The sequence below is a fragment of the Aotus nancymaae genome, unplaced genomic scaffold (assembly GCF_030222135.1).
Source record: "Aotus nancymaae isolate 86718 unplaced genomic scaffold, 86718_ANA_hifiasm-v0.15.2.pri h1tg000014l, whole genome shotgun sequence".
NCBI classification, from domain to species: Eukaryota; Metazoa; Chordata; class Mammalia; order Primates; family Aotidae; genus Aotus; species Aotus nancymaae.
Genome location: NW_026988425.1, coordinates 85,793,314 through 85,820,406, shown reverse-complemented (window position 1 = coordinate 85,820,406; position 27,093 = coordinate 85,793,314). Strand labels below are relative to the sequence as shown.

Here is a 27,093-nt window from a genome sequence, read left to right as displayed (position 1 = left end):
TACCAGTAGCTTTGTACATTCACAAGTTTTTACTGCCATTATCTTCTGTAGGCCCCACTTCTTTAACTTCAAAATGGGAATCATCATCAAATAGCACAAAAACCAAGTTTCTAAGTTTTTAGTAACACTTGTAAGCATAAATTTTATGGTTAATTCTGTTTATGAAACCTATTTATACAACAAACATTTATAAAGCTTCAACTATGATTTCTGGGATAAATTATTTGGGGGCCTTCTCCTCAAATAATTTGCAGATAAAACAAAATATTTCTTATACATTAAATGACTAGTAAAGCACAGCAAGTACATGTTAAGTTAGTATAAACTAGCCAGACACAGTGGCTCAGGCTTGTAATCCCAGCACTTTGAGAGACTGAGGCAGGTGGATCACCTGAGGTCAGGAGCTCGAGAACAGCCTAGCCAACATGGCAAAACCCCGTCTCTACTAAAAATACAAAATTAGCTGGGCATGGTGTTGCATGCCTGTAATCCCAGCCACTCGGGAGGCTGATACAGGGGAATGACTTGAACCTGGGAGGTGGAGGTTTCAGTGAGCCAAGATCGAGCTATTGCACTCCAACCTGGGCAACAAGAGCGAAACTCCATCTCACAAGAAAAAAAAGAAAAGAAAATGAAAATGAAAAACTGAAAAAGTAGGGTTTTTGCCCTGTTTAACTTTGGCCTATTATAACCTCTCAGGACTTTAGATTCCTTACCTGTGAAATGAAACTTCAGTATTATTATTGAAATGAAATTTTATTTAGAATCTCATCTTTACTGTTTTATATTTGATATATTTCCATCTGCATTCAAAGTTGGGCCAAGTCAACTACATCTTGGGAATATAAGCTCATGAACAGTTAAAGTTTGACTTTCTGTGAGTTCTCAGTGCTGACACTAAAACTGTTTGATGCTAGTAAAATGTATTTACTAATAAGCACAACATTTTAGCTAAAGAGAGCTGGAAGGTACTTTGAGTATTTGTCAGTGTTTATCAACTAGTTGTTAATGGACTATGGCTACCTAAGTCAACCTCATCAGTTTGTTGGAGAAGGCAAGAAATATATTCTGCTTTCTTCAGCATTAATTATGGAGTATTCAACTGTCATTATATTTCCATTTTAGAGGAATTTCTTTCTTAACTCTGAGAGCTAGCATACACTTCAATATAAGGAAGATTTGCGACCAGTCGTGGTGGGTCATGCCTGTAATCCCAGCACTTTGGGAGGCCAAGATGGGCAGATCACTTGAGCCCAGGAGTTCAAGACCAGCCTGGGCAATATGGCAAAACCCCATCTCTACAATCATACTACATGGGAGGGTGAGGTGGGAGGATTTCTTGAGTCTTGGAGGCAGAGGCTGCAGTGAGCCGTGATAGTGCCACTATACTCCAGCCTAGGTGACAGAGCAATACCCTGTCTCAGATATATATAGACAGGGTAGATTTATCAGCCTGTGTTGAAGATAAGTCTGACCCCTGCCTTCAAAAATGTTATTATAGTAATCTCATCTCTGATTGGACTTAGAATCAAAAGAATCACAGGTATCTATTCCCTGAGATTTACCTTTAGCAGTGTGGGCCTGGGCATTGCTTTATAATTTTAAAGACACATAAGCTAATACAGAAACGAAAGACAGAATATGTTGAGTAAAGATGTTTAGTAAAGGGAGAGGTATTAAGAATTTGAAAAGTCTTAAGGAATGTCCATTGAACTGGGCCTAACAAGTTAGGGGATATTTATACAAGGAGAGTTGAGGTTATGACAAACCTAGAAAAGGAGGCTGGAGCCAGAGACTAGAAGGCCTTAAAACTAATTAAGGAATTTCTACCTAATTTTATATAATGAGGAACCACTGGATATTTTGAAGCATAGGAAGAGGTATGTGACACAAATGATACCTTAGAATTTTTCATTTGGTAGCAGGGCACAAGATCAAAGGGGAAAGACTGCAAGTAAAATGAACTCTAAATGATCTACCATTAAATCTAGATCACTCTAGATTGCACAGGGAATGGAAAAGAAGAACAAACTTTTGTGAGGTTTAATTGTCAGAATTTATTAACTGATTGGATCAGGAGGCAGCAAACAAGAGAGAGAAAAGTAAAAGATGACTCAGGCTGTGAGGTAGAGTAGCTAAGAGAATACTGTGACCATTTGTAGAAATTAAGAATCTCAGCAGAGGAGCCTGCCTGGAGAGTAAACCCACCAGTTACCTCTGGACTGATTGCAGAAATGGCATACTATGACAGTGTATTCCCCATCCCAATGCCTTACCACCACACACAACAGTCCTTCTAAGGGTTGAGAAACCAGAGACATCAGAGTATATGACAGAAGCAGAATTGTTAGCAAAATATTATTTCTAGTTCAACTCCATTTTTTAATTTACTACTTTCAAATACTGTTTTACTGGGGTCTCTTTCAACTCCTACTGCATATTACTATTAATACAAGATTGATTTTATTCCTTATATGTGAATTAGCAGTAACTGAATTTTTGGACTCTGAACTGTGTAAAAGAGAGTCCCGGAGAATGCTCCAGAGGCAGGATGAATTGGTAAATGCAGTCAGGAAGGGTTATATTCATCCTTCTGACTCTTCATAACCCATTCTCCACATACCAGCCAGTGTATTCTTAAAATGCTAGTTCGTTTATATTTCTTCCCTGCTTAAAACCATGTAAACAGATCTCCCAATGAACTTGGAATAAAACCCTCCACTATGTCTTGCAAGATCTCACATGGCCTGGAGGCTGCCCATCTCTCTGAGTCATCTTACACCACTTTCCCCTCACCCACCATGTTTCAGTCATGCTAACCTTTGAGTTCCTCAATGACAACCTCTTTCCTTCTAGAGCTCCTGCACTTGTTCTTCCACAACTCTGCTTAAAGCACTCTGCCCACAGACTTTCACCTGCCTCTTTGTTGCCATTCAGGTCTCAGGTCAAAAGTACTCTTCACCCAATTGAAACTGATGGCCTTCTTTCTCCTTCCCACCTCATCTCCCCCTTCATTCTCTTCACATCCCCTATTGGGTTTCCTTCTTAGTACTTCTAACTCTCTGAAGTTAGCATATTCATTGGTTTATTTTTTATTTGTTGTCATTTTCCACTAGCAAGTGTGCAGAGCCCTTATATTCCCTCTTACTACTGCATCCCCAACCCTGAGAAACAGTGCCTGGCATACAATGAATGCATGTACGAACTAATCACAGGAGTTCTGAGAAAACTCTCTCCACACAATATATCCTTTATAATAAAATTCACAATTGAGAAAGGAGGAGGGCCACAAAAGATTTGGATATTTGAACTAGTAAATTCACATTTGTTTTGTTTTGTTTTGAAATAAGGAGAACATTTTGCAATTCATTCTCTGTCTCATTCTTCCCTGCCCTAGTTTTTTTTTTCTCTCTCTCTCTCTCTCTTTCTCCCCCTCTCTCACCCCTTTCTCTCTCTCTCTCTCTCTCTCTCTCTCTCTCCCCCTTTCATCTCAAACTGGCAGCCGTAGGTAACCAGTTAAGCAGAGAGAGCATAAGCTGGGAGGAGAAGCCTGACAACATATCCGTAGAGTTGTACCAGCCCTTTTCAACAGTGTTATTTTACTGTGAAAGAACTTGGGACCCAGTAAAGCTCTTTGCTAAGTGTGCTGGAATATTAGAATCAGAAACTTGTTCTTAGGGAAATAAGTACTTTGTGATTCTTTGCATTCCCTTGTTTACTTCTATGCTAATATATAATCCTTCAGTAAAGTTATTTTTGAAAATGACAAAGGAAAACTGGAAAGGGGGGCTTTTGTCCACACTTGAGCTGATGTTTTAATGGGAAACAATGTAACCCTGGAGGCAAAACTTTATGGTAACAGTGAGTAGTATCTGCAATAAGACAAGAGTTAAAACCAAATAAAACTTTTTTTTTTTAAACGGAGGGTCGCTCTGTCACCAGGAGGTAGTGCAGTGGTGTGATCTCAGCTCACTGCAACCTCTGCCTCCTGGGTTCAAGCGATTCTCCTGCCTCTACTTCCCGAGTAGCTGGAACTATAGGCACGTGCCTAATTTTTTGTATTTTTGGTAGAGACGAGGTTTCATCGTGTTAGCCAGGATGGTCTCCATCTCCTGACCTCATGATCTGCCAGCCTCGGCCTCCCAAAGTGCTGGGATTACAGGCGTGAGCCACCGCACCTGGCCCAAATAAAACATTTCTATAGCAGCTGTCTAGATTTTATAGGCAATTGAAGTAACAAAAATTCATCCATTTTTTATTGTCTAGGAGAAGGTTGATTAGAGAAACCAGACAAGGTTCAAAGTCGGAGATCCACAGCAAGGCAGGCTATCTACTGCACCTCAAGAATAAAGTATGGCCTCACGTGGTGGCTCACACCTGTAATCCCAGCACTTTAGGAAGTCGAGGCAGGTGGATCACCTGAGCTCAGGAGTTTGAGACGAGCCTGGCCAACATGGAGAAACACTGTCTCTACTAAAGATACAAAAATTAGCCAGGCATGGCACTGCACACCTATAGTCCCAACCGCTTAGGAGGCTGAGGCAGGAGGATTGCTTGGACCTTGGAGGTCGAGGCTGCAGTGAGCTGAGATTATGCCATTGCAGTCCAGGCTGGGTGACAAAGTAAGACCCTGTCTTAAAAAAAAAAAAAAAAGACTGCCTCCCTGACAGCATGGCAGACGCAGCGCCTCAACCCAGCAAGAGAAAGTGCAAGCTGGACGTGGAGTAGGCACACGCTGCCAGCACAGAGGAAAAGGAGGCAGGTGTTGCAAATAGTACCTGTGCTCCTGTCTGCTTACCATTCTCTGGCTTCAGAGCGCAGAAAGTGCTGAGGGAGTCTGCACGGGACAAAATCATTTTCCTACAAGGAAAGGTGAATGAGGCCTCTGGAGATGGGGATGGAGAGGATGCCATTGTGATCCTGGAGAGGTCAACGTTTCAGGTGGGACAGGTGGCTCAGCTCCTGACAGGCAGCCCTGAGCTCCAGTTGCAGTCCTCCAATGATATCTACAACATCTATCACTTGTTCCCTCCAAGACAACTGAGTGATGTGAAGATGATGTGGTTTACCCCACCACAGAGAAGCACCTGCAGAAGTACCTGCGCCAGGACCTCCACCTGATCTGAGAGACCGGAGATGACTACAGGAACATTACTTTACCCCACCTGGAGTCCCAGAGCCTCAGCATCCAGTGAGTGTATAACACTCTTGACAAGAAGGCTGAAGTGGACCGGATTGTTTTTGAGAACCCAGATCCCTCTGACAGGTTTGTCCTCATCCCTGACCTCAAGTGGAACCAACAGCAGCTCAACAACCTGTACTGGATTGCCATCTGCCATCGCCGGGGCATCAGATCCCTACGTGACCTTACTCTGGAGCACCTGCTGCTGCTCAGGAACATCCTTCACCAGGGGCAGGAAGCCATCATGCAGCACTACCAGATGACGGGAGACCATCTGCGAGTATACCTGCACTACCTGCCCTCCTACTACCGCCTGCATGTGCACTTCACCGCCCTCGGCTTCGAGGCCCCGGCTCAGTGCACTTCACCGGGCCCTGGGCTTCGAGGCCCCGGCTCAGGTGTGGAGCGAGCACACCTAGTGGCTGAGGTGATTGAGAACCTGGAGTGTGACTCCAAGCGCTACCAGCAGCGCACACTCGCCTTCGCCCTCAGGGCTGACGACCCCATGCTCAAGCTCCTGCAGGAGGCTCAGCAAAGCTGAAGCCCATCGATGATAGACTGGACAGGGAAAATGTGGCACATATACACCATGGAGTACTCTGCAGCCATCATCAATGATAATTCACTTATGTCCAAGTGAATTTTTCAAAAACGTGTTTTGTACCAGCTTATTCCTAGTGAATAAAGCAGTGCGCTCAAAAAAAGAAAAAGAAAAGGACTAAGTTTACTTCCCAAAGTTATGTCCCTGGGCTCAAATGATTCTCCCACCTCAGCCTCCAAGTAGCTGGGACTACAGGTGCATGCCACCAGACCTGGCTATTTTTGTATTTTTGGTAGAGAGGAAATTTTGCCATGTTCACCAGGCTGGCCTCCAACTCCAGAGTTCAGGAGCTTCATCCCACCTCAGCCTCTCAAAGTGCTAGGATTACAGGCCCTGCACCTGGCTTCCCTCAGTCTTTTTTTTTTTTTTAATATATATATATATATATATATATATATATATATATTTTTAATTTCATTTTAGGTTTTGGGGTACATGTGAAGAACATGTAAGATTGTTGCATGGTACACACATGGCAGTGTGGTTTGCTGCCTTCCTCCCCATCACCTATATCTGGCATTTCTGCCCATGTTATCCCTCCCCAACTCCCCACGCCCTGGTATCCCTCCCCTAGTTCCCCCCCACAGACCCCAGTGTGTGATGCTCCCCTCCCTGTGTCCTCGTTGTTAAACACCCGCCTGTGAGTGAGAACATGCGGCGTTTGATTTTCTGTTCTTGTGTCAGTTTGCTGAGAATGATGGTTTCCACATCCATGCCCCTACAAAGGACATGAACTCATCTTTTATAATGGCTTCAGAGTATTCCATGATGTATATGTGCCACATTTTCCCTGTCCAGTCTATCATCAATGGGCATGTTATTTCTTGTCTTCTGCTAGCTTTTGAGTTTTTTTGATCTTTCTCCTGTAGCTCTTTCAATTTTGATGATAGGGTGTTGATTTTATATATTTCCTTGCTTCTCATGTGGGCATTTATTGCTATAAATTTTCCTCTAGACATTGCTTTAAAGGTGTCCCATAGAATCTGGTATGTTTTGTCTTTGTTCTCGTTGGTTTCGAAGAACATCTTTATTTCTGCCTTCATTTCTTTTTTTTTTAAATCTTTTTTTAATTGCATTTTAGGTTTGGGGGTACTGTGAAGAACATGCAAGATTGTTGCATAGGTGCATACGTGGCAGTGTGATTTGCTGCCTTCCGCCCCTTCACTTATATCTGGCATTTCTCCCCATGCTATCTCTCCCCAACTCCCCACCCCCTGCTGTCCCTCCCCTATTTCCCCCCAACAGACCCCAGAGTGTAGTGCTCCCCTCCCTGTGTCCATATGTTCTCATTGTTCTGCCTTCATTTCATTGTTTATCCAGTCAACGTTCAGGAGCCAGTTGTTCAGTTTCCATGACATTGTGCAGTTCTGAGTGAGTTTCTTAATCCTGAGTTCTAATTTGATTGCACTGTGGTCTGAGAGACTCTTGGTTATGATTTCCATTCTTTTGCATTTGCTGAGGAGTGATTTACTTCCAATTATGTGGTCGATTTTAGAGTAGGAGCAATGTGGTGCCAAGAAGAATGTATATTCTGTGGATTTGGGGTGGAGAGTTCTGTAGATGTCTATTAGGTTTGCTTGGTCCACATCTGAGTTCAAGCCCTGGATATCCATGTTAATTTTCTGTCTGATTGATCTATCTAATATTGACAGTGGAGTGTTAAAGTCTCCCACTATTATTGTGTGGGAGTCTGAGTCTCTTCGTAGGTAATTAAGAACTTGCTTAATGTGGGTGCTCCTGTATTGCGTGTGTAAATATTTAGGATCATTAGCTCTTCTTGTTGCATTGATCCTTTTGCCATTATGTAATGCCATTCTTTGTCTCTTTTGATCTTTGTTGGTTTAAAGTGTATTTTATCAGAGACTAGGATTGCAACTCCTGCTTTTTTTTTTTTTTTTTTTGTTCTCCATTTGCTTGGTAAATTTTCCTCCATCCCTTTATTTTGAGTTTATATGTGTCCTGACACACGAGATGGGTTTCCTGAATACAGCACACTGATGGGTTTGACTTTTTATCCAATTTGCCAGTCTGTGTCTTTTGATTGGGGCATTTAGCCCATTGACATTTTTTTTATTGCATTTTAGGTTTTGGGGTACATGTGAAGAACATGCAAGATTGTTGCATAGGTGCACACGTGGCAGTGTGATTTGCTGCCTTCCTCCCCTTCACCTATATGTGGCATTTCTCTCCATGCTATCCCTCCCGAAACTCCCACCCCCCGCTGTCCCTCCCCTATTTCCCCCCAACAGACCCCAGTGTGTAGTGCTCCCCTCCCTGTGTCCACGTGTTCCCATTGTTCAACACCCGCCTATGAGTGAGAACATGCGGTGTTTGATTTTGTGTTCCTGTGTCAGTTTCTTGAGAATGATGGCTTCCAGGTTCATCCATGTCCCTACAAAGGACGCGAACTCATCGTTCTTGATGGCTGCATAATATTCCATGGTGTATATGTGCCACATTTTCCCTGTCCAGTCTATCATCGATGGGCATTTGGGTTGGTTCCAGGTCTTTGCTATTGTAAACTGTGCTGCAGTGAACATTCGTGTGCATGTGTCTTTATAGTAGAATGATTTATAATCCTTTGGATATATACCCAGTAATGGGATTGCTGGGTCAAATGGAATTTCTATTTCTAGGTCCTTGAGGAATCGCCACACTGTCTTCCACAATGGTTGAACTAATTTACACTCCCACCAATAGTATAAAAGTGTTCCTATTTCTCCACATCCTCTCCAGCATCTGTTGTCTCCAGATTTTTTAATGATCGCCATTCTAACTGGCATGAGATGGTATCTCAATGTAGTTTTGATTTGCATTTCTCTAATGACCAGTGATGATGACCATTTTTTCATATGTTTGTTGGCCTCATGTATGTCTTCTTTTGTAAAGTATCTGTTCATATCCTTCGCCCACTTTTGAATGGGCTTCGTTGTTTTTTTCTTGTAAATCTGTTTTAGTTCATTGTAAATTCTGGATATCAGCCCTTTGTCAGATGTGTAAGCTGCAAAAATTTTTTCCCATTCTGTTGGTTGCTGATTCATTCTAATGACTGTTTCTTTTGCCATGAAGAAGCTGTGGAGTTTGATTAGGTCCCATTTGTCTATTTTGGCTTTTGTTGCCAATGCTTTTGGTGTTTTGGTCATGAAGTCCTTGCCTACGCCTCTGTCCTGAATGGTTTTGCCTAGATTTTCTTCTATGGTTTTTATGGTGTTAGGTCTTATGCTTAAGTCTTTAATCCATCTGGAGTTAATTTTAGTGTAAGGTGTCAGGAAGGGGTCCAGTTTCTGCTTTCTGCATATGGCTAGCCAGTTTTCCCAACACCACTTATTAAACAGGGAATCATTTCCCCATTGCTTATTTTTGTCAGGTGTGTCAAAGATCGGATGGTTGTAGATATGTTGTGTTGCCTCCGAGGCCTCTGTTCTTTTCCATTGGTCTATATCTCTGTTTTGGTACCAGTACCATGCTGTTTTGATTACTGTAGCCTTGTAGTATAGTTTGATGTCTAGTAGTGTGATGCCTCCCGCTTTGTTCTTTTTGCTTAGAATTGACTTGGCTATGCGGGATCTCTTTTGGTTCCATATGAAGTTTAAGGTGTTTTTTTCCAGTTCTGTGAAGAAGGTCATTGGTAGCTTGATGGAGATAGCGTTGAATCTGTAAATTACTTTGGGCAGTATGGCCATTTTCACGATATTGATTCTTCCTAACCATGAACATGGAATGTTTCTCCATCTGTTTGTGTCCTCTCTTATTTCGTTGAGCAGTGGTTTGTAGTTCTCCTTGAAGAGGTCCTTTACATTCCTTGTTAGTTGTATTCCTAGGTATTTTATTCTCTTTGTAGCAATTGTGAATGGCAGTCCGTTCTTGATTTGGCTCTCTTTAAGTCTGTTATTGGTGTATAGGAATGCTTGTGATTTTTGCACATTGATTTTGTATCCTGAGACTTTGCTGAAGTTGCTTATCAGTTTCAGGAGATTTTGGGCTGAGACGATGGGGTCTTCTAGATATACAATCATGTCATCTGCAAATAGAGACAATTTGACTTCCTCCTTTCCTATTTGAATACCCTTTATTTCTTTTTCTTGCCTGATTGCTCTGGCTAGAACTTCCAGTACTAAATTGAATAGGAGTGGTGAGAGAGGGCATCCTTGTCTAGTGCCAGATTTCAAAGGGAATGCTTCCAGTTTTTGCCCATTCAGTATGATATTGGCTGTTGGTTTGTCATAAATAGCTTTTATTGTTTTGAGATATGTTCTGTCAATACCTAGTTTATTGAGAGTTTTTAGCATGAAGGGCTGTTGAATTTTGTCGAAGGTCTTCTCTGCATCAATTGAGATAATCATGTGGTTTTTGTCTTCAGTTCTGTTTATGTGGTGAATTACGTTTATAGACTTGCGTATGTGAACCAGCCTTGCATCCCCGGGATGAATCCTATTTGATCATGGTGGATAAGCTTTTTGATGTGCTCTTGCAATTGGCTTGCCAGTATTTTATTGAAGATTTTTGCATCTATGTTCATCATGGATATTGGCCTATAGTTTTCTTTTCTTTTTGAGTCTCTGCCGGGTTTTGGTTGATCTCATAAAAAGATTTGGGAAGGATTTCCTCTTTTTGGATTATTTGGAATAGTTTCAGAAGGAATGGTATCAGCTCCTCTTTGTATGTCTGGTAGAATTCGGCTGTGAACCCATCTGGACCTGGGCTTTTCTTGGGTGGTAGGCTCTTAATTGCTGCCTCGACTTCAGACCTTGTTATTGGTCTATTCAAGTTTTCGACTTCTTCCTGGTTTAGGCTTGGGAGGAGGCAACTGTCCAGGAATTTATCCATTTCTTCCAGGTTTTCTAGTTTATGTGCATAGAGTTGTTTGTAATAATCTCTGATGGTGGTTTGAGTTTCTGTGGAATCTGTGGTGATATCCCCTTTCTCATTTTTTAGTGCATCTATTCGGTTATTCTCTCTTTTCTTTTTTATTAATCTGGCTAGTGGTCTATTTTGTTGATCCTTTCAAAAAACCAGCTACTGGATTTATTGATTTTTTGAAGGGTTTTTTGTGTCTCTATCTCCTTCAGTTCTGCTCTGATCTTAGTTATTTCTTGTCTTCTGCTCGGTTTTGAGTTTTTTTGATCTTGCTCCTCTAGCTCTTTCAATTTTGACGATAGAGTGTCAATTTTAGATATCTCCGTGCTTCTCATGTGGGCACTTATTGCTATATATTTTCCTCTAGAGACTGCTTTAAATGTGTCCCAGAGATTCTGGTATGTGGTGTCTTCGTTCTCATTGGTTTCGAAGAACATCTTTATATCTGCCTTCATTTCATTGTTTATCCAGTCAACATTCAAGAGAAAGTTGTTCAGTTCCCATGAAGCTGTGCGGTTCTGGGTTGGTTTCTGAATTCTGAGTTCTAACTTGATTGCACTGTGGTCTGAGAGACTGTTGGTTATGATTTCTGTTCTTTTGCATTTGCTGAGGAATGATTTACTTCCAATTATGTGGTCAATTTTAGAGTAGGTGTGATGTGGTGCTGAGAAGAATGTATATTCTGTGGATTTGGGGTGGAGAGTTCTGTAAATGTCTATTAGGTTTGCTTGTTCCAGGTCTGAGTTCAAGTCCTGGATATCCTTGTTAATTTTCTGTCTCGTTGATCTGTCTAATATTCACAATGGGGTGTTAAAGTCTCCCACTATTATTGTGTGGGAGTCTAAGTCTCTTTGTAAGTCATTAAGAACTAGCCTTATGTATCTGTGTGCTCCTGTATTAGGTGCATATATATTTAGGATCGTTAGCTCTTCTTGTTGCATTGATCCTTTTACCATTATGTAATGTCCTTCTTTGTCTCTTTTGATCTTTGTTGCTTTAAAGTCTATTTTATCAGAGATGAGAATTGCCACTCCTGCTTTTCTTTGCTCTCCATTTGCTTGTTAAATCTTCCTCCATCCCTTTATGTTGAGCCTTTGTGCATCCTTGCATGTGAGATGGGTTTCCTGGGTACAGCACACCGATGGCTTTTGGCTTTTTATCCAATTTGCCAGTTTGTGTTTTTTCATTGGGGCATTTAGTCCATTTACGTTTAGGGTTAATATTGTTATGTGTGAATTTGATCCTGCTGTTTTGATCCTAGCTGGCTGTTTTGCCCATTAGTTGATGCAGATTCTTCATTGTGTTGATGCTCTTTACCATTTAGTATGTTTTTGGAGTGGCTGGTACTGGTTGTTCTTTTCTATGTGTAGTGCCTCTTTCAGGAGCTCTTGTGAAGCAGGCCTGGTGGTGATGAAATCTCTAAGTACTTGCTTGTTTGCAAAGGATTTTATTTTTCCTTCACTTATGAAGCTTAGTTTGGCTGAATATGAAATTCTGGGTTGAAAGTTCTTTTCTTTAAGGATGTTGAATATCAGCCCCCACTCTCTTCTGGCTTGTAGGGTTTCTGCTGAGAGATCCACTGTGACTCTGATGGGCTTCCCTTTGTGGGTAACCCGACCTTTCTCTCTGGCTTCCCTTAGCATTTTCTCCTTCATTTCAACCCTGGTGAATCTGACGATTATGTGCCTTGGGGTTGCTCTTCTTGAGGAATATCTTTGTGGTGTTCTGTCTATTTCCTGGGCTTGAATATTGGCCTGCCTTGCTAGGTTGGGGTAGTTTTCTTGGATAATATCCTGAAGAGTATTTTCCAGCTTGGATTCATTCTCTTCGTCACATTCAGGTACACCTATCAAATGTAGATTAGGTCTTTTCACATAGTCCCATATTTCTTGTTGACTTTGTTCATTCCTTTTTACCCTTTTTTCTCTAATCTTGCCTTCTCGTTTTATTTCACTGAGTTGATCTTCGACCTCTGATATCCTTTCTTCTGCTTGGTCAATTCGGCTGTTGAAACTTGTGCATGCTTCATGAAGTTCTCGTGTTGTGTTTCTCAGCTCCGTCAATTCACTTGTATTCCTATCTAAGTTGTCCATTCTCATTAGCATTTCGTCAAATCTTTTTTCAAGGTTCTTAGTTTCTTTGCATTGGGTTAGAACATGTTCTTTTAGCTCATGGAAGTTTCTTATTACCCACCTTCTGAAGCCTGATTCTGTCATTTCATCACACTCATTCTCCATCCAGTCTTGTTCCCTTGCTGGTGAGGAGTTGTGATCCCTCATAGGAGGAGAGGTGTTCTGGTTTCGGGTGTTTTCATCCTTTTTGTGCTGGTTTCTTCCCATCTTTGTGAATTTATCCACCTGTCGTCTTTGTAGTTGCTGACTTTCTGATTGGGTCTCTGAGTGAACATCCTGTTTGTTGATGATGAAGTTATTTCTGTTTCTTAGTTTTCCTTCTGACAGTCTGGCCCCTCTGCTGTAGGACTGCTGAGGTCCACTCCAGGCCCTGCTTGCCTGGGGATCACCTGCAGCTGCTGCAGAACAGTAAAGGTTGCCACCAGTTTCTTCTTCTGCTTTGTCCCAGAAGGATACCTGCCAAATGTCAGTCTGTGCTCTCCTTTATGAGGTGACTCTTTGGATATACGGAGGTCAGGGAGCTGCTTGAGGAGACAGTCTGTCCTTTATAGTCACTCGAGTGCTGAGCTGTGAGCTCTGTTGTTCATTCAGAGCTGCTGGGCAGGTATGTTTAAGTCTGCTGCAGCAGAACTCATAAACCCCTTTTTTTCCCAGGTGTTCTGTCCCGGGGAATTAGGGCTTTATTTATGAGTTTCTGCTGTGCTCCTGCCTATTTTTTTTTTTTTTTTTCTGGGCTGCCCTACCCAGCAAGGAGGCAGCCTACTCACTGTCTGCCTGCAGGGGCTTCGGTGAGCTGCTGTGGGCTCTGCCCAGCTGCCTTGTGAACTACCCTGCAGTCCTGTTTATATGGGTGTAGTTAGGACTGCCTTGGCAATGGTGGCCCACCTCTGTAATGAAGGACTCTCTCTGTAATGGCGGGTTGTCTCGGCAACGGCGAGTTGCCTTGACAATGGCAGACTGCCTCCATAGTGGTGGAGTGCCTTGGTAATGGCAGACGCCCCTCCCCCACAGAACTGGACCATCCCAGGTTCAGCTGTGCTTTCTGTGGAACTCTCAACCCAGAGCATTTCCAATTGCTGTTTTTCGGTTTTTATTTTTGTTTTTGTTTTTGTGGGGGTGGGACCAGCTGGGCCTGATCACCTGGCTCCTTGTCTCAGAGCCTTTTGTTTTTCAGTTGAACAGTTGGCTCTCTCCCAGGTGTTCTGGTCGCCTGTTGGAAAGGCTCCGAGATCTGTGTGGTTTCCCGTGCGGCGACCCACTGCGCCGGCTGAAACAGCGGCTCTGAGATTGTGGCACTTTTTTGCCCTGGAATCTCCTGGACTGGCTCCCTGTTTCAGTCCCCCCATTTTTTTTTAATCAGAGGAATGAGCAACTCTGCCTTCCCAGAGATTCCCAGAGTTCCCCGGAGCTCCCCTTGCTGCCTAAGAGGGGACTCAGTTCCATTTACTCTGCACTGGGAACCGCCACGCCGGCCAAAACAGCCACGCTGGTGACCCATAGGGCTCCTCCGCCTGGGAGTCTCCTGGTCTGTGGGCAATAAAAATCCGCCTGGAAATGGGGCGTCCACTCACCATCTGTGCTTTCACTGGGAGCTGCAATCCTGAGCTCCTCCTAACCGGCCATCTTGGATCTCCCCCTCATTTACATTTAAGGTTAATATTGTTATGTGTGAATTTGATCTTGCTGTTTTGATGCTAGTGGGTTGTTTTGCCTGTTACTTGACTCAGTTTCTTCATTGTTTCAATGGTCTTTACTATTTGGTACATTTTTGGAGTGGCTGGCACTAGTTGTTCTATATTTAGAGCTTCTTTCAGGAGCTCTTGTAAGGCAGGCCTGGTGGTGATGATTGCTTGTTCATAAAGGATTTTATTTTTCCTTCACTTATGAAGCTTAGTTTGGCTGGATATGGAATTCTGGGTTGAAAGTTCTTTTCTTTAAGGATGTTGAATATTGGCCCCCAATCTCTTCTGGCTTATAGGGTTTCTGCTGAGAGATCCTTTGTGAGTCTGATGGGCTTCCCTTTGTGGGTAACCCGACCTTTCTCTCTGGCTTCCCTTAGCATTTTTTCCTTCATTTCAACCCTGTTGAATTTGCCAATTATGTGCCTTGAGGTTGCTATTCTTGAGGAATATCTTTGTGGTGTTCTCTATATTTCCTGGACTTGAATTTGGGCCTTCCTTGCTAGGTTGGGGACGTTCTCCTGGCTAATATCCTGAAGAGTGTTTTCCAGCTTGGATTCATTCTCTCTGTCACATTCAGGTACACCTATCAAACATAGATTAGGTCTTTTCACACAATCCCATATTTCTTGGAGGCTTTATTCATTTCTTTTCACTCTTTTTTTTCTAATCTTGCATTCTCATTTTATTTCATTAAGTTGATCTTCAATCTCTGATATCCTTTCTTCTGTTTGGTCTGTTCGGCTACTGAAACTTGTGTATGCTTCACGAAGTTCTCTTGTTGTGTTTTTCAGCTCCATCATGTTATTTATATTCCTCTCTAAGCTGTTTATTCTTGTTACCTCTTCGTCTAACCTTTTTTCAAGGTTCTTAGTTTCTTTGCATTGGATTAGAACGTTCTTTTAGTTCAGAGAAGTTTATCATTACCCACCTTCTGAAGCCTGTTTCTGTTAATTCATCAGACTCATTCTCCATCCAGCTTTGTTCCCTTCCTGGTGTGGAGTTGTGATCCCTTGGAGGAGGAGAGGCATCCTGGTTTTTGGTGTTTTCATCCTTTTTGCACTGTTTTTTTCCCATCTTTGTGGATTTTTCTACCTGTGGTCTTTTTAGTTGGTGACTTTTGGATGGGATCTCTGAGTGGATGTCCTTTTTGTGGATGTTAAAGTTATTTCTTTCTGTTTTTCAGTCTTCCTTCTAACAGTCAGGCCCCACTGCTGTTGGCCTGCTATAGGTTCACTCCAGACCCTGCTTGCCTGGGGATCATCCACGGGGGCTGAAGAACAGTAAGGGTTGCTGCCAGTTTCTTCTGTTTTCTTTTCTTTTTTTTTTTTTTTTTTTTGAGATGGAGTTTTGCTCTTGTTACCCAGGCTGGAGTGCAATGGCACGATCTTGGCTCACCGCAACCTCTGCCTCCTGGGTTCAGGCAATTCTCCTGCCTCAGCCTCCTGAGTAGCTGGGATTACAGGCACGCACCACCGTGCCCAGCTAATTTTGTTTGTATTTTTAGTAGAGACGGGGTTTCACCATGTAGACCAGGATGGTTCCAATCTCTTGACCTCGTGTTCCACCTGCCTTGGCCTCCCAAAGTGCTGGGATTACAGGCGTGAGCCACCGTCTTCTGTTTTCTTCATCCCAGAAGGATACTCACCAGATGTCAGCCTGAGCTCTCCTTTACGAGATGTCTCTTTGGATATACAGGGGTCAGGGAGCTGCTTGAGGAGACATTCTGTCCCTTATAGGAGCTCAAGTTGCTGAGCTGGGAGCTCCATCATTCCGTTCAGAGCTCTGGGCTGGTATGTTTAAGTTTGCTGCAGTGGAACTCATGAACCCCTTTTTCCCCAGGTGCTCTGTCCTGGGAAGGTGCAGCTTTATTTATAAGTTTCTGACATGCTGCTGCCTTTTTTCAGAGATGCCCTTCCCAGCAAGCTGGTAGTCTAGCCACAGTCTGCCAGCAGAGGTGTTAATGAGCTGCTGTGGGCTCTGCCTAGCTGCTGGGTTAACTTCCTGTTAGAGCTGCCTCAGTAATGGTGGTCTGCCTCAGTAATGGCAGACTGCCTCCATAATGGCTGACTCCCTTCCCCCCACCGAGCTGGACTGTGCTGGTTCAGCTGCACTTGCTGTGAAACTCTCAATCCAGAGCATTTCAGATTGCTGGTCTTTGTGGGGGGTGGGACCCACTGAGCCAGATCACCTGGCTCCTGTTTCAGCCCCCTTTTTTTTCAAAGGGGCAGCTCTGTCTCCCAGGCATTCTAGCCACCTGTTGAAACAGCTGCCTGGATTTGTGCAAGTTTTTGTTTGGAGACCCACAGTGCCAGCTGAAACAGCCATGCTAGAAACTCGTGGCACTTTTCAGCCTGGGAATCTCCTGGTCTGTTGGCAGTAAAAACTCGTTTGGAAATGTGGTGATCATTCACCCTCTGCGTTCTTCTCGCTGGGAACTGCACTCCACAGCTGTTCCTATTCCACCATCTTGGATCTCCCTCCCTGAGTCTTAAACTGCCCCAAGTTCTACTGCACCCCTGCTTCACCCTCTTGTACCAACCCTACGCTTCATCAGATGAGAAGTACTTGGCAGAAAAGGAGCTAGAGGAAATGATAGGTTGTGCCAAAAGCTGCAAAAGACCCAGAAGTCTCCACTGCTGATTATATGTCTTTCAGCCTATTATCTTTGGTCAAACTTGACTTCTTGCCTTTACAGTTGCAACACAATCTCAGCTTTAAAGGGCTTACAACTGTGTTGGCAATGGAAAGAGACTTGCTTGTATCTTACACAGGTAATTCAGCAAGACATTGTAACATGTTTTCTGAGCTACACTTGGCATTTTCCTTACACAATCTTGGTGCACATCCCACCCTGTCCCATTCACTACTCCCAGTGTGGCCAGCTCCTACTTGTCCCTTCTAACTGGGAGGATATCCATTAGAAGCCCTTCCCTCTTCAAATATAAGTAACTGTGTATTTAATTTTTTCAAAAAGAATATTGTTCTCAAAAGCTATAGAATTCATTTTTAAATAAATTTTAGTAGTTATACTGTATTTCTTTTTAGAAGGCACATTATTTTTAAGTGCTCTGATATTTCTCTCATTCTTTATAGCTTTCTAAAAATAACTGCTGGTAAGCTCATAAGTTCATTAGTTAATCCCACTGGGACTCAATAACGCATATTACAGACCTACTGATTTTTATATATTAGATTTTTCTCAAGAATTCTCTTACCTGTTATTATCAACATAGCTATATTGACAGGGTCTTCATTACTTCCTAATTGCCCATACTTCTTTTTCTTGTTAAAGATCAATTTTTAAAATCAAGCCTTGTCATTTTGAAAATATCATAGAAATATCCTGTTAATATTAATGTGTTTAATATCTTTCTAGTTTCCTGCCTCTTTTATCATGATAATTTACAAAGTTTATTCTTTACCATTTTCTTTAAAAATGTATTCTTTTGTGGGGGACAGGGTGAGAGGTTACAGGCACATGTTTGGGTTTTTTCTCCCTAAAACAAAGATATAAAAAAATGATCTTTCATATGCAAAGATGAACAATTGATATTCCCTATTCTGAGCCAAACCCTAGGGTGTAAACTATGTGTAGATTGTCAAAATTACAGGCATACCTTGTTTTATTGATCTTCACTTTATCACACTGTGCAGATATTGCATTTTTTACAAATTGAAGATTTGCAGCAACCCTGTGTCAAGCAAGTCTGTTAACAGCCATTTCAAAAAAAAACAAAATCAGCATGTGCTCACTTTATGTCTCTATGTCACATTTTTGCAATTCTTACACTATTTCAGACCTTTTCTTTGTTTTTATATCTGTTGTAATTATCTGTGGTCTTTGCTTTTAATATTATAATTATTTTGGTGCACTAATAATCATGCCCATAGAAGACAGCAAAGTTGTTTGATAACTTTAGTGTATCATTGGACTGGCCATTCTCCTGTCTCTCACCCTCTCCTCAGGTCTCCCTATTCCATGAGACACAATGTTGAAATTAGGCCAATTCATAACCATATAATGGCCTCTTCATTAAGCTTAGTGAGGAAGGAGTGTCAAAAGCCAAGACAGGCTGAAAGCTAGGCCTCTTGCAAAACAGTTGACAAAGTTGTGAATGCAAGGAAAAGGTTTTTGAAGGAAATTAAAAGTGCTATCCCAGTGAATACTGAATGATAAGAAAGCAAAACAATCTTATTGCTCATCTGCAGAAAGTTTGAGTGGTCTGCATAGAAGATCAAACAAGCCATAACATTCCCTTAAGCCAAAGCTTAATCCAGAACAAGGCCCCCACTTTCTTCAGTTCTGTGAAGGCTGAGAGGTGAGGAAGCTCCAGAAGAAAAGTTGGAAGCTAGCAGAGGTTGATTCATGAGATTTAAGGAAAGAAGCCATCTCCAGAACATAAAATTAAAAGGTGAAGCAGCAAGTACTGCTGTATAAGCTGTAGCATGTTATCCAGAAGATCTAGCTTAGACCATTGATGAAAGTGGCTACACTAAACAACAGATTTTCAATGTAGATGAGTCATCTGTTGGAAAAAGATGCCATCTAGGACTTTCATGGCTAGAGAAGATAAGTTAATGCCTGACTCCAAAGCTTCAAAAGACAGGTAACTCTCTTCTTAGGGGCTAATGAAGCTGATGATTTTAAGTTGAAGCCAATACTCATTTACCACTTTAAAAATCCTAGGGCCTTAAAAATTATGCTACATCTACTGTGCTTGCCCTCTATAAGTGGAACAACAGAGTCTAGATGACAGCACATTTGTTTACAGCATAGGGTAGTGAATATTTTAAGCCCACTATTGAGACCTACTGCTCAGGAAAAAAAAAATTCTTTCAAAATATTATCACTCCTTGATAGTACACTTGGTTACCCAAGAGTTCTGATGGAGATGTACAAGAAAATTCATGTTGTTTTCATTCCTGCTAACACAACATCTACTCTGCAGCCCATGATCCAAGGAGTAGTTTCAACTTTCAAGTCTCATTATTTAAGAAATACATTTTATGAGGCTGTAGCTGCCAGAGTTAATGGATCTCAGTACAGTAAATTGAGAGCCTTCTGGAAAAGATTCACCATTCTAGCTTCCATTAAGAACATTTGTGATTCATGGGAGGAGGTCAGAATATCAATATAAACAACAGTTTGGAAGAAGTTGATTCCAGCACTCATGGATGAACCTCTTTGAGGGGTTCAAGATTTCATTAAAGGAAGTAAACTGCAGATGTGGTAGAAATAGCAAAAGAAAGAACCAGAATTAGAATTGGAGCCTGACAATGTGGCTGAATTGCTGCAATTCATGATCAAACTTTAAGAGGTGAGCTGTTTCTTATGGATGAGCAAAGAGTGTGGTTTCTTGAGATGAAATGTACTCCTAGTGAAGGTGCTGTAAACATTGTTGAAATGACAACAAAGAATTTTAAATATTGCATAAACTTAGTTGATAAGACAGTGGCAAGGTTTGAAAGGATTGACTTCAATTTTGAAAGAAGTTCTACTGTTGGTAAAATGCTGTCAAACATTACATGCTACAGAGAACTCTTTCATGAAAGGCTCAATCAATGCAGCAAACTATGTCATTGTCTTATTTTAAGAAATTACCACAACCACCTTGATCTTTAGCAACCACCACTCTGATCAGTCAGCAGTCATCAACATGGAGGCAAGACCTTCCACCAGCAAAACAATTACAACTTGCTAAAGATTCAGATAATTAGCATTTTTAGCAATAAAGCATGTTTTAATGCAGCTATATAGTGTCTTTTTAGACATATGCTTTTGCACACTTAGTAGACTGCAGCATAATGTAAACATAACTTTTATATCCACTGTGAAACCAAAAAATGTGTGATTCACCTAATTACACTGTTCACTTTATGGGGGTGTGTGTAACCAAACCCACAATATCTTCAAGGAATGCCTGTATTCCATTACCTTTTGGTCTAGGACCATGTAAGATAAAGTGACTAGCAATAATTACAAGAGTGAATGGCAGATGAAGAAATTCTTCTAAATTATCTTTTTGGTGATAAGTTACTCTACACTCAGATTGTTCTTCAGTCTGTTTACTGTTCCAGTAAACCTTACCTCTGGCAAATATGATCAGTATGTGTGTGTGCATGTGTGTGTGATATCCTTTGAAGAATGATTATTTGCTTTACCAGAAAATCATTCCCTTTATTAAGGGATTCACTGAAAAGGTAAATAGCCCATGTCTTCATTTAAAAATAGATTTCATTAACAGAAATTATACTCCCATATAACTTTTTAAGACATCTACTGCATAAAATGATGTACAGCTACAGAATAATATACATCTGTCAAAGAAAACATCAGGATTTTGGCTGCTAACTCAGTGCATATTTTTATATACTTTTTGCCCCTACCCCCACAAAAATACTTCTAAGCACTACGATCAAGTAAAAGGAGTATGGGCAGGGTTGATTTATAAGAAACACTTGAATCAGAGTCATTCATAGACAGAAGGGGAATAGATAAGACAGAAGATATAGTAATGTTTTTATCTCTCTTATCCTATTCTTTGCTATTCCACTCTCAGTACTGTTTTCAACCATTTTTTCTAAATGCTATTGCATGAATATAGCCTCCCTCTTTGTCAGTTCCATTACAAGGCACTTTTTCTTAAATACGTAGTCTTTTGAGAAAACAAATGACATGTTTTAGCAGTTTGATCTTTCTTATCTGATTTATTGTCTCATTCTTGATTCTTAAAGTTTCTAATCCTTTTGACCACTTTTGCTTCATTCCTTTGAAATTTGCTACACAATCATTTTTTAAAACAAGTGATAAGTCAAGGATAAATATTCAGGATGGTATTTCATTTGGAAGATCCCCTGCCTTTTGGCCATTTCACAATGAATAACATTGACAAACGGCATTTGTGGAAGAAACGTAAGAAAAATGAAAAATCAGTATTTTCTACTCTGTACAAGGATAAAAGAGATAGCTAGAGTAGGGTTCAGATTATTGGAAGAATTAATCTCTAATATAGTAAGAAAGAATTAAACATTCATTTTTATTTTAGCTGACCTTTGATTACCTCCTATTATAACAAATATTATGCAGTGCTTTTACTATCCTGAAATAAATTCTACAGGTAACATAATCTAACCTGCTTATGAGACTGTTAAATCTTTGTAATGCTCTAGTTAACATGTAGAAGGAATAAAAGTAATTCATAATAAAATAATATGTATTTCAATATTTAAAGTGCTCCGGTAAATCTACATGAAAAGACATAATGAAATAGTCAGATACTTGGTCCTATACATGGAATCATCATGAATTTGACAGCTACAAATGTGGGCTGATACAGGTATGCTTATTGGCAACTCAAGTACCATGGGCATGGTACCATCAGTTATGAGATTTTTTTCATAGGGTAAACCACTCTTGGTAAGATTCTGAAAAACATAAAATGCACAACTCTTTCAACTTATGTGGTAGTTGTATTCCCGGAAAAGTCAGTGTATATTAAAATCATGCAAAAAGTATTTTAAGATTATCTGTAAAACATTTCAATTCTAATCCATATAATTATAAACAGGTCTTCACCTACATGAATAGCTGCTGAACATTTGAAAATCATGTGGGATGCAGAATAATTCTGTACCACCTTGCAAATTACAAGATATCCACTATCCTTGACCTTCTCCCAATAGATGCCAATAACACCTTCCAGTCATCTTGACCACCAAAAATATCCCTACAAATTTCCAAAATGCTTCCAGAGGCCATTATCATCTCCATTAAGAACCACTGATTGAAAGTGAGCAAAGGTATTTATTTATAATGAAGCACTACAATCTTTTACATTTTACTTTTTTTTTTTTTTTTTGAGACGGAGTCTCGCTCTGTAGCCCAGGCTGGAGTGCAGTGGCACAATCTTGGCTCATGGCAATCTCCGCCCCCTGAGTTCAAGTGACTCCCCTGCCTCAGCCTCCTGAGTAGCTGAGATTACAGGCATGTGCCACCATACCAGGCTAATTTTTGTATTTTTAGTAGAGACAAGATTTCACCATGTCGGTCAGGATAGTCTCAAACTCCTTACCTCGTGATCTGCCCACCTCAGCCTCCCGAAGTGCTAGGATTACAGGCATGGGCCACCATGCCTGGCTACATTTTACTTGTATACTGAATTGATTTCATAGACTAGGAAACTAAATTCACGCCAAAGGTGAATTATCTAGTTAGACCAAGCCTGCCATTCAAAAATGATACCAAAATCATTCCTCGAGAACTTGAAGATATTTAATGTGGAAAAACCTTTTACTCCTTATATTTTGTGAACCCCTCTAAATTAGGAAAAGTATGAGTTTGAAAAGTGGAGACTTTTGATAAGGGTAAAATGGTGGTAGTGAAAAGACTAGGCCCTGACTATAAAACCATGTTATCTCCTTCAAATAACAAGGATAGTGCCAAATAAACTAGTTTCCCTGTGACTTCTACATCATTGCATTTTATTAATAAATGGCTGCTTTTTTATTGACCTAAACTTCCACCTTTTATATCCTTTTATGAAAAGATAATGTAATGGTCTAAAGTTTCTGTACTGATGGAATAAAAAGCACCCCACTTAATGTCCCCTAAAGTGATGTATTTTTTAAGTACTAGAAACCTGCTCTCAAAAGTTTCCATTCACTGAGCATTGTTGTGGATAGTTTCATACTGATTTGTAAATATTTTCATTGAACTTTGGCCCTAAATTTTTGAAAATAGTGTCCAAATATATTCTTGAAATGTATATCTGCAGTCCCAGATAGATGTGCAGTTATTCAACCTCCAAATGATATTTTTAAAATTATTACAAATCTACTTCCAAAAATTTAGAAAAGATATTTTTGTATCACATATTCATGTTATCATTCCTTAGTTTAGGGAGAATTCTCTCCTCTCCACCCCATTCTCTGTAATTCAGTTGCTAACCTACCTTATTACCTTTACTCCTAGCAATTTCCCTTCCTCTGACAGCAGCACACTTTCTCATTATTTATATTCTTAAATTGTAAGAATAAATGTTGAGAGCCAGTGCAAGTATTCAGTTATCTCAGGGACTCTGGTCTTTTCAGTCCAGGACTAATCAAGCAGAGAGTCATCAAAAGCTAAAACTAAAAAAAGCTCTTGTAGTGATTTTATCACCAGGGAAATCTGTTCATCCTTCAGAAGGATTGTCACCAGTAAAGAAGAAATAAAGGAGTTAAAATTGCTTCAGACCATTGACTCCTTAGGTCCCTCTAGATTCATAGATTGAATTGGTTTTCAAGGGGTGGGAGGAATTATGAGGGGAATTCCCTGAGAAAGCTTACAAATTGATCATAGCCTTGGTAACACTAGTAGGTGTAAGTGTGATCACTATGGGGGAAATGCCAAATGTGGCTGGAAGCTTGGGAAATGGGAAGGAAAGGAGACAATTAACACCTTTTTTTTTTTTTTGGCTTATTGTATTTGGAGGTGGGTGTTGCCATATAGTATGCATCTGAGAATGGTCTTTCAAAAGGAATTAGAATTGATTTTAAAATATCTTACCATTATAAGTGCCACTGAGTAGTTATTACTGAAGTGAAACTAGGGTTGCAAACACTGTAGAATAGACACACACATTTGATAAACCTATCCAGAAACTGCACCTCCTAGATATACCCACAAATATTATTTAAAGTAGGCATGTCTGAGCATATGTAGAACTGCTCACTTAGGTTTGGAAAATATAAATACTTCCAAATTCAAAAGAATCTTTTAAGATTGTTATTTGAATAAATCATTAAAACGTAATAATATCTAGATTTTATGTCTTATACATCTATTGGTGCAGGTAGACGTATATATATAATTTTTCCCCAAGAATTCTATTAAAAATTGTCAAAATCCAGCTAGCACTTGAGGGTTTACCAAGATAAACCTACACTCATCCCTCCTTCCTATTGAATAACAATGAATTTTGCCCCAAATGAGTAAGCAGATAAAGAAATGACCTGATTTTTAGTCTGAATAAGTAGCATTGGGGGATATGACTTTAATACTGGGTCTTAGTTTCAAATTCAGGTTCATGAGGCCAATCTGCAGAGGAAAGGAGGACACAGAATCCTCGGGAGGGCACAGATGAAGAGAGAGGTTCTCTGGTAGGACCAGCTCCCACAGCTAAGTCACAGGCACAGACTGTAGCTTTCTGCTCTCTGGCCACCGCAGCCATAGCATCCTTATTGTTGTAACTCCTAGATTGTGATACTGTCACAAAACTGTTGCTAGGCAACAAATGTGGTTACCAGGTCTCAGCGAATAGCTGAAGGGGAAAGCAAAGTGTTGCACCATTGTAGAGTAACCATAGCAATGACCTACTATTACAGACTAAAGAATTATCATTAACAATGTTAAAGTATCAGACAGAGGCCCTGAATCCGGCGACTTCCAAGCGGTATCTCTCTGCATAATTGAGTGATCTAGGAAGAGATTTCAACTGTTTAAAAGCTAGTCACTCATTATTTCATGGAAGTCTTTGTAATTATTTTAATTTTTAATTTTAAAAAGTGCTCAGGTATGAAGCCACTGGTAAAATGCTACATAAGCCATCACAGGGAGTCAAAAATAGATAATTGTATTTCCTCATCTGTTCTTATGCCTGCATCCGTGTTATCTGCTGCCTATATTAAACTGAAGGTCGATTTGATTTGAAAAATGCTGTACATTAGTAGTACATCGAAACCACAGAGAGCTGTAGTAAAATAAAATAACCGCATAAATTGGCAACTAACCTGCATTTTCTAAGTTGAATTCCTCCTGACAAAATGGGAGGCCTAGATGCTCTTTTAGTAGTCACTGCTTTGAAACCTTTTTTTTTTTTTAAAGCTGTTCTAAATTTACCCCTTAAAATCTGTAAAAATGTCGCCTGCTAGGACACTTCAAGGCATAATCCCTTTTGAATGTGGTCCTTCGTTAAGCGTCCCGTATGATTTGGTCCTAGTGACCTAGCTGAGGTAATCGTGTCTAACAGCATAGCTTCCGGGAGCGGCGAGAAAAATCCTCCCCCCCCACCACTTGGGAAGCAAGGAAACGGGCGCTGTGGGGTGGGTGGTAGCCGATCCCGCGCGCAGGGGAAACCAATCCCCGCGAGCGCCGAGTCTCGGGAAGTGGGTGGTTTCCCGGCGGGAGAGGGAGTGGCCCTTCCCGCTCAGCGCCTCCATTGGCCCAGAGGGGCGGAGGCCCCGGGGCGCCCGACCGCGCCTCGGGCGACCCCGGGACAGCTGCGGGCCACGTCCCCGCGTCGGGAGAGGGATGGGGACTCAGACCGGAGACGCCCCGAAGCCGTGGATAGCGAAGTCTGCGTTCCTCTGAGCCCGGGGGCAAGTGAACCCGCAGCCTTAGGTGTGCCCTGAGAGGCGGCGGCGCGCGCCCGCGAGGGGGCGGGAGCCCTGGCTGAGGGGCGGGGCGCGGGTGGCCGGGGCGGGGCAGGGGCGACTGGGAGCCGGGGCTCGGTCTGGTCCTCGCAGCCCTCACCGCGCCCGGCCGCGCTTGACCACCTGGTAACCGAATGTGTGGTTCTTTGCAGGCACCGACCGTCACGAGCTAACTTCCTGGAAGAGCTTCCCATCTATTTTCAAATTCTTTACCGAAGCCTCAGAGGCCAAGACCAGCTCCCTGAAGCCAGCTGTGACGCGCCGTTCGCACCGCATCAAGCACGAAGAGCTGTAAGAGGAGCGAGCGCGACGGGGGAGGCCGCCCGGGAGCCGCCCTGACGCACGCACCCACACGCCTCCTCACTGCTTTTGTCGTCGAGCGGACTCCCAGCCCCTCATTAGATTGTTTTCTTCCCAGAGCACAGGGTCGTGATACATACATCTAAATAGCGTTTTGCATTATTTCTAGATGAGTGCAACTGTCAAAGCAATATGGGTTCACTGGTCGTGCTTCCTGCGGGCTGAGCGCGGGCTGAGCGCTGCCCGTCAGCGCTCAGATTAAGGCTGACAGCGCCCTGCCTGGCGCGGCCGGCGCGTCTCTAATTGCCCGGACGGAGTCCGCGCGGGCGCTGCGGGGCGAGCGGGCGTCGGCGCGGTCCTAGCGCCCGCCGCAGCGCAGCCGCTGCTGCTTCCCCCTCTTTAATCATGTCCATCTTTCCCTGCTCTCAACCAGAGCAAACTTTTATTCCAGACTTCAGATTTCCATTTTAAATAGGTTTTTCCCTGAGGGCATCATAGTACCCCTCTCTTTTTTATTTTTAGGAATTTCCGCACACACACCCCAAGCCAATTTCAAATTCAGAACATGAATGCAATGATGTAGCATGTAATTTGGGGAGAGTAAATTGTTCTCTCCCTATTTTCCTGTAGGGACCAGAAAAAAAAAAGAAAAAACTTTGTATAAAAATCTATAAAGTACTGAATCCGCATTACTGCTGAAAATCTTTTTGCCAGCTGATTGTGAGAGTTTACACAAGTTTCTGATTTCAGAAAAGACTGTTAAAACCAAAACGATGGGCAGATCTTTTAATTGTAGGTATGTAAAGTCCCATTTTCAGTGGAATTTCCAACTGTTATCACTGGAATTGACTTTACTTTTTAAATACATAATGTGTACTGAGTGACACTGTAATTTAGATGCCACACACTTAAGTTTTGCTTTTCAAA

At 41.6% G+C, this 27,093-nt stretch overlaps 1 protein-coding gene and 1 pseudogene across 3 annotated transcripts in view; both read left to right on the top strand.

Annotated features, from left to right (window-relative positions):
• ARB2A (ARB2 cotranscriptional regulator A) overlaps positions 1-26,455 on the top strand; it is a 508,497-nt gene extending 482,042 nt beyond the window's left edge. For 2 of the 3 annotated variants that reach the window (XM_064376141.1, XM_021665393.2), the window contains one exon: positions 26,019-26,455. In XM_064376141.1, coding sequence (XP_064232211.1) covers positions 26,019-26,161 — 143 coding nt within the window. In that variant the 3' untranslated portion in view covers positions 26,162-26,455. The remainder of the gene's footprint in view (positions 1-26,018) is intronic. The other variant, XM_064376139.1, reaches the window with a different exon arrangement.
• LOC105734656 (m7GpppX diphosphatase-like) lies at positions 4,672-5,723 on the top strand (annotated as a pseudogene).
• Positions 26,456-27,093: the final 638 nt, after the last annotated feature.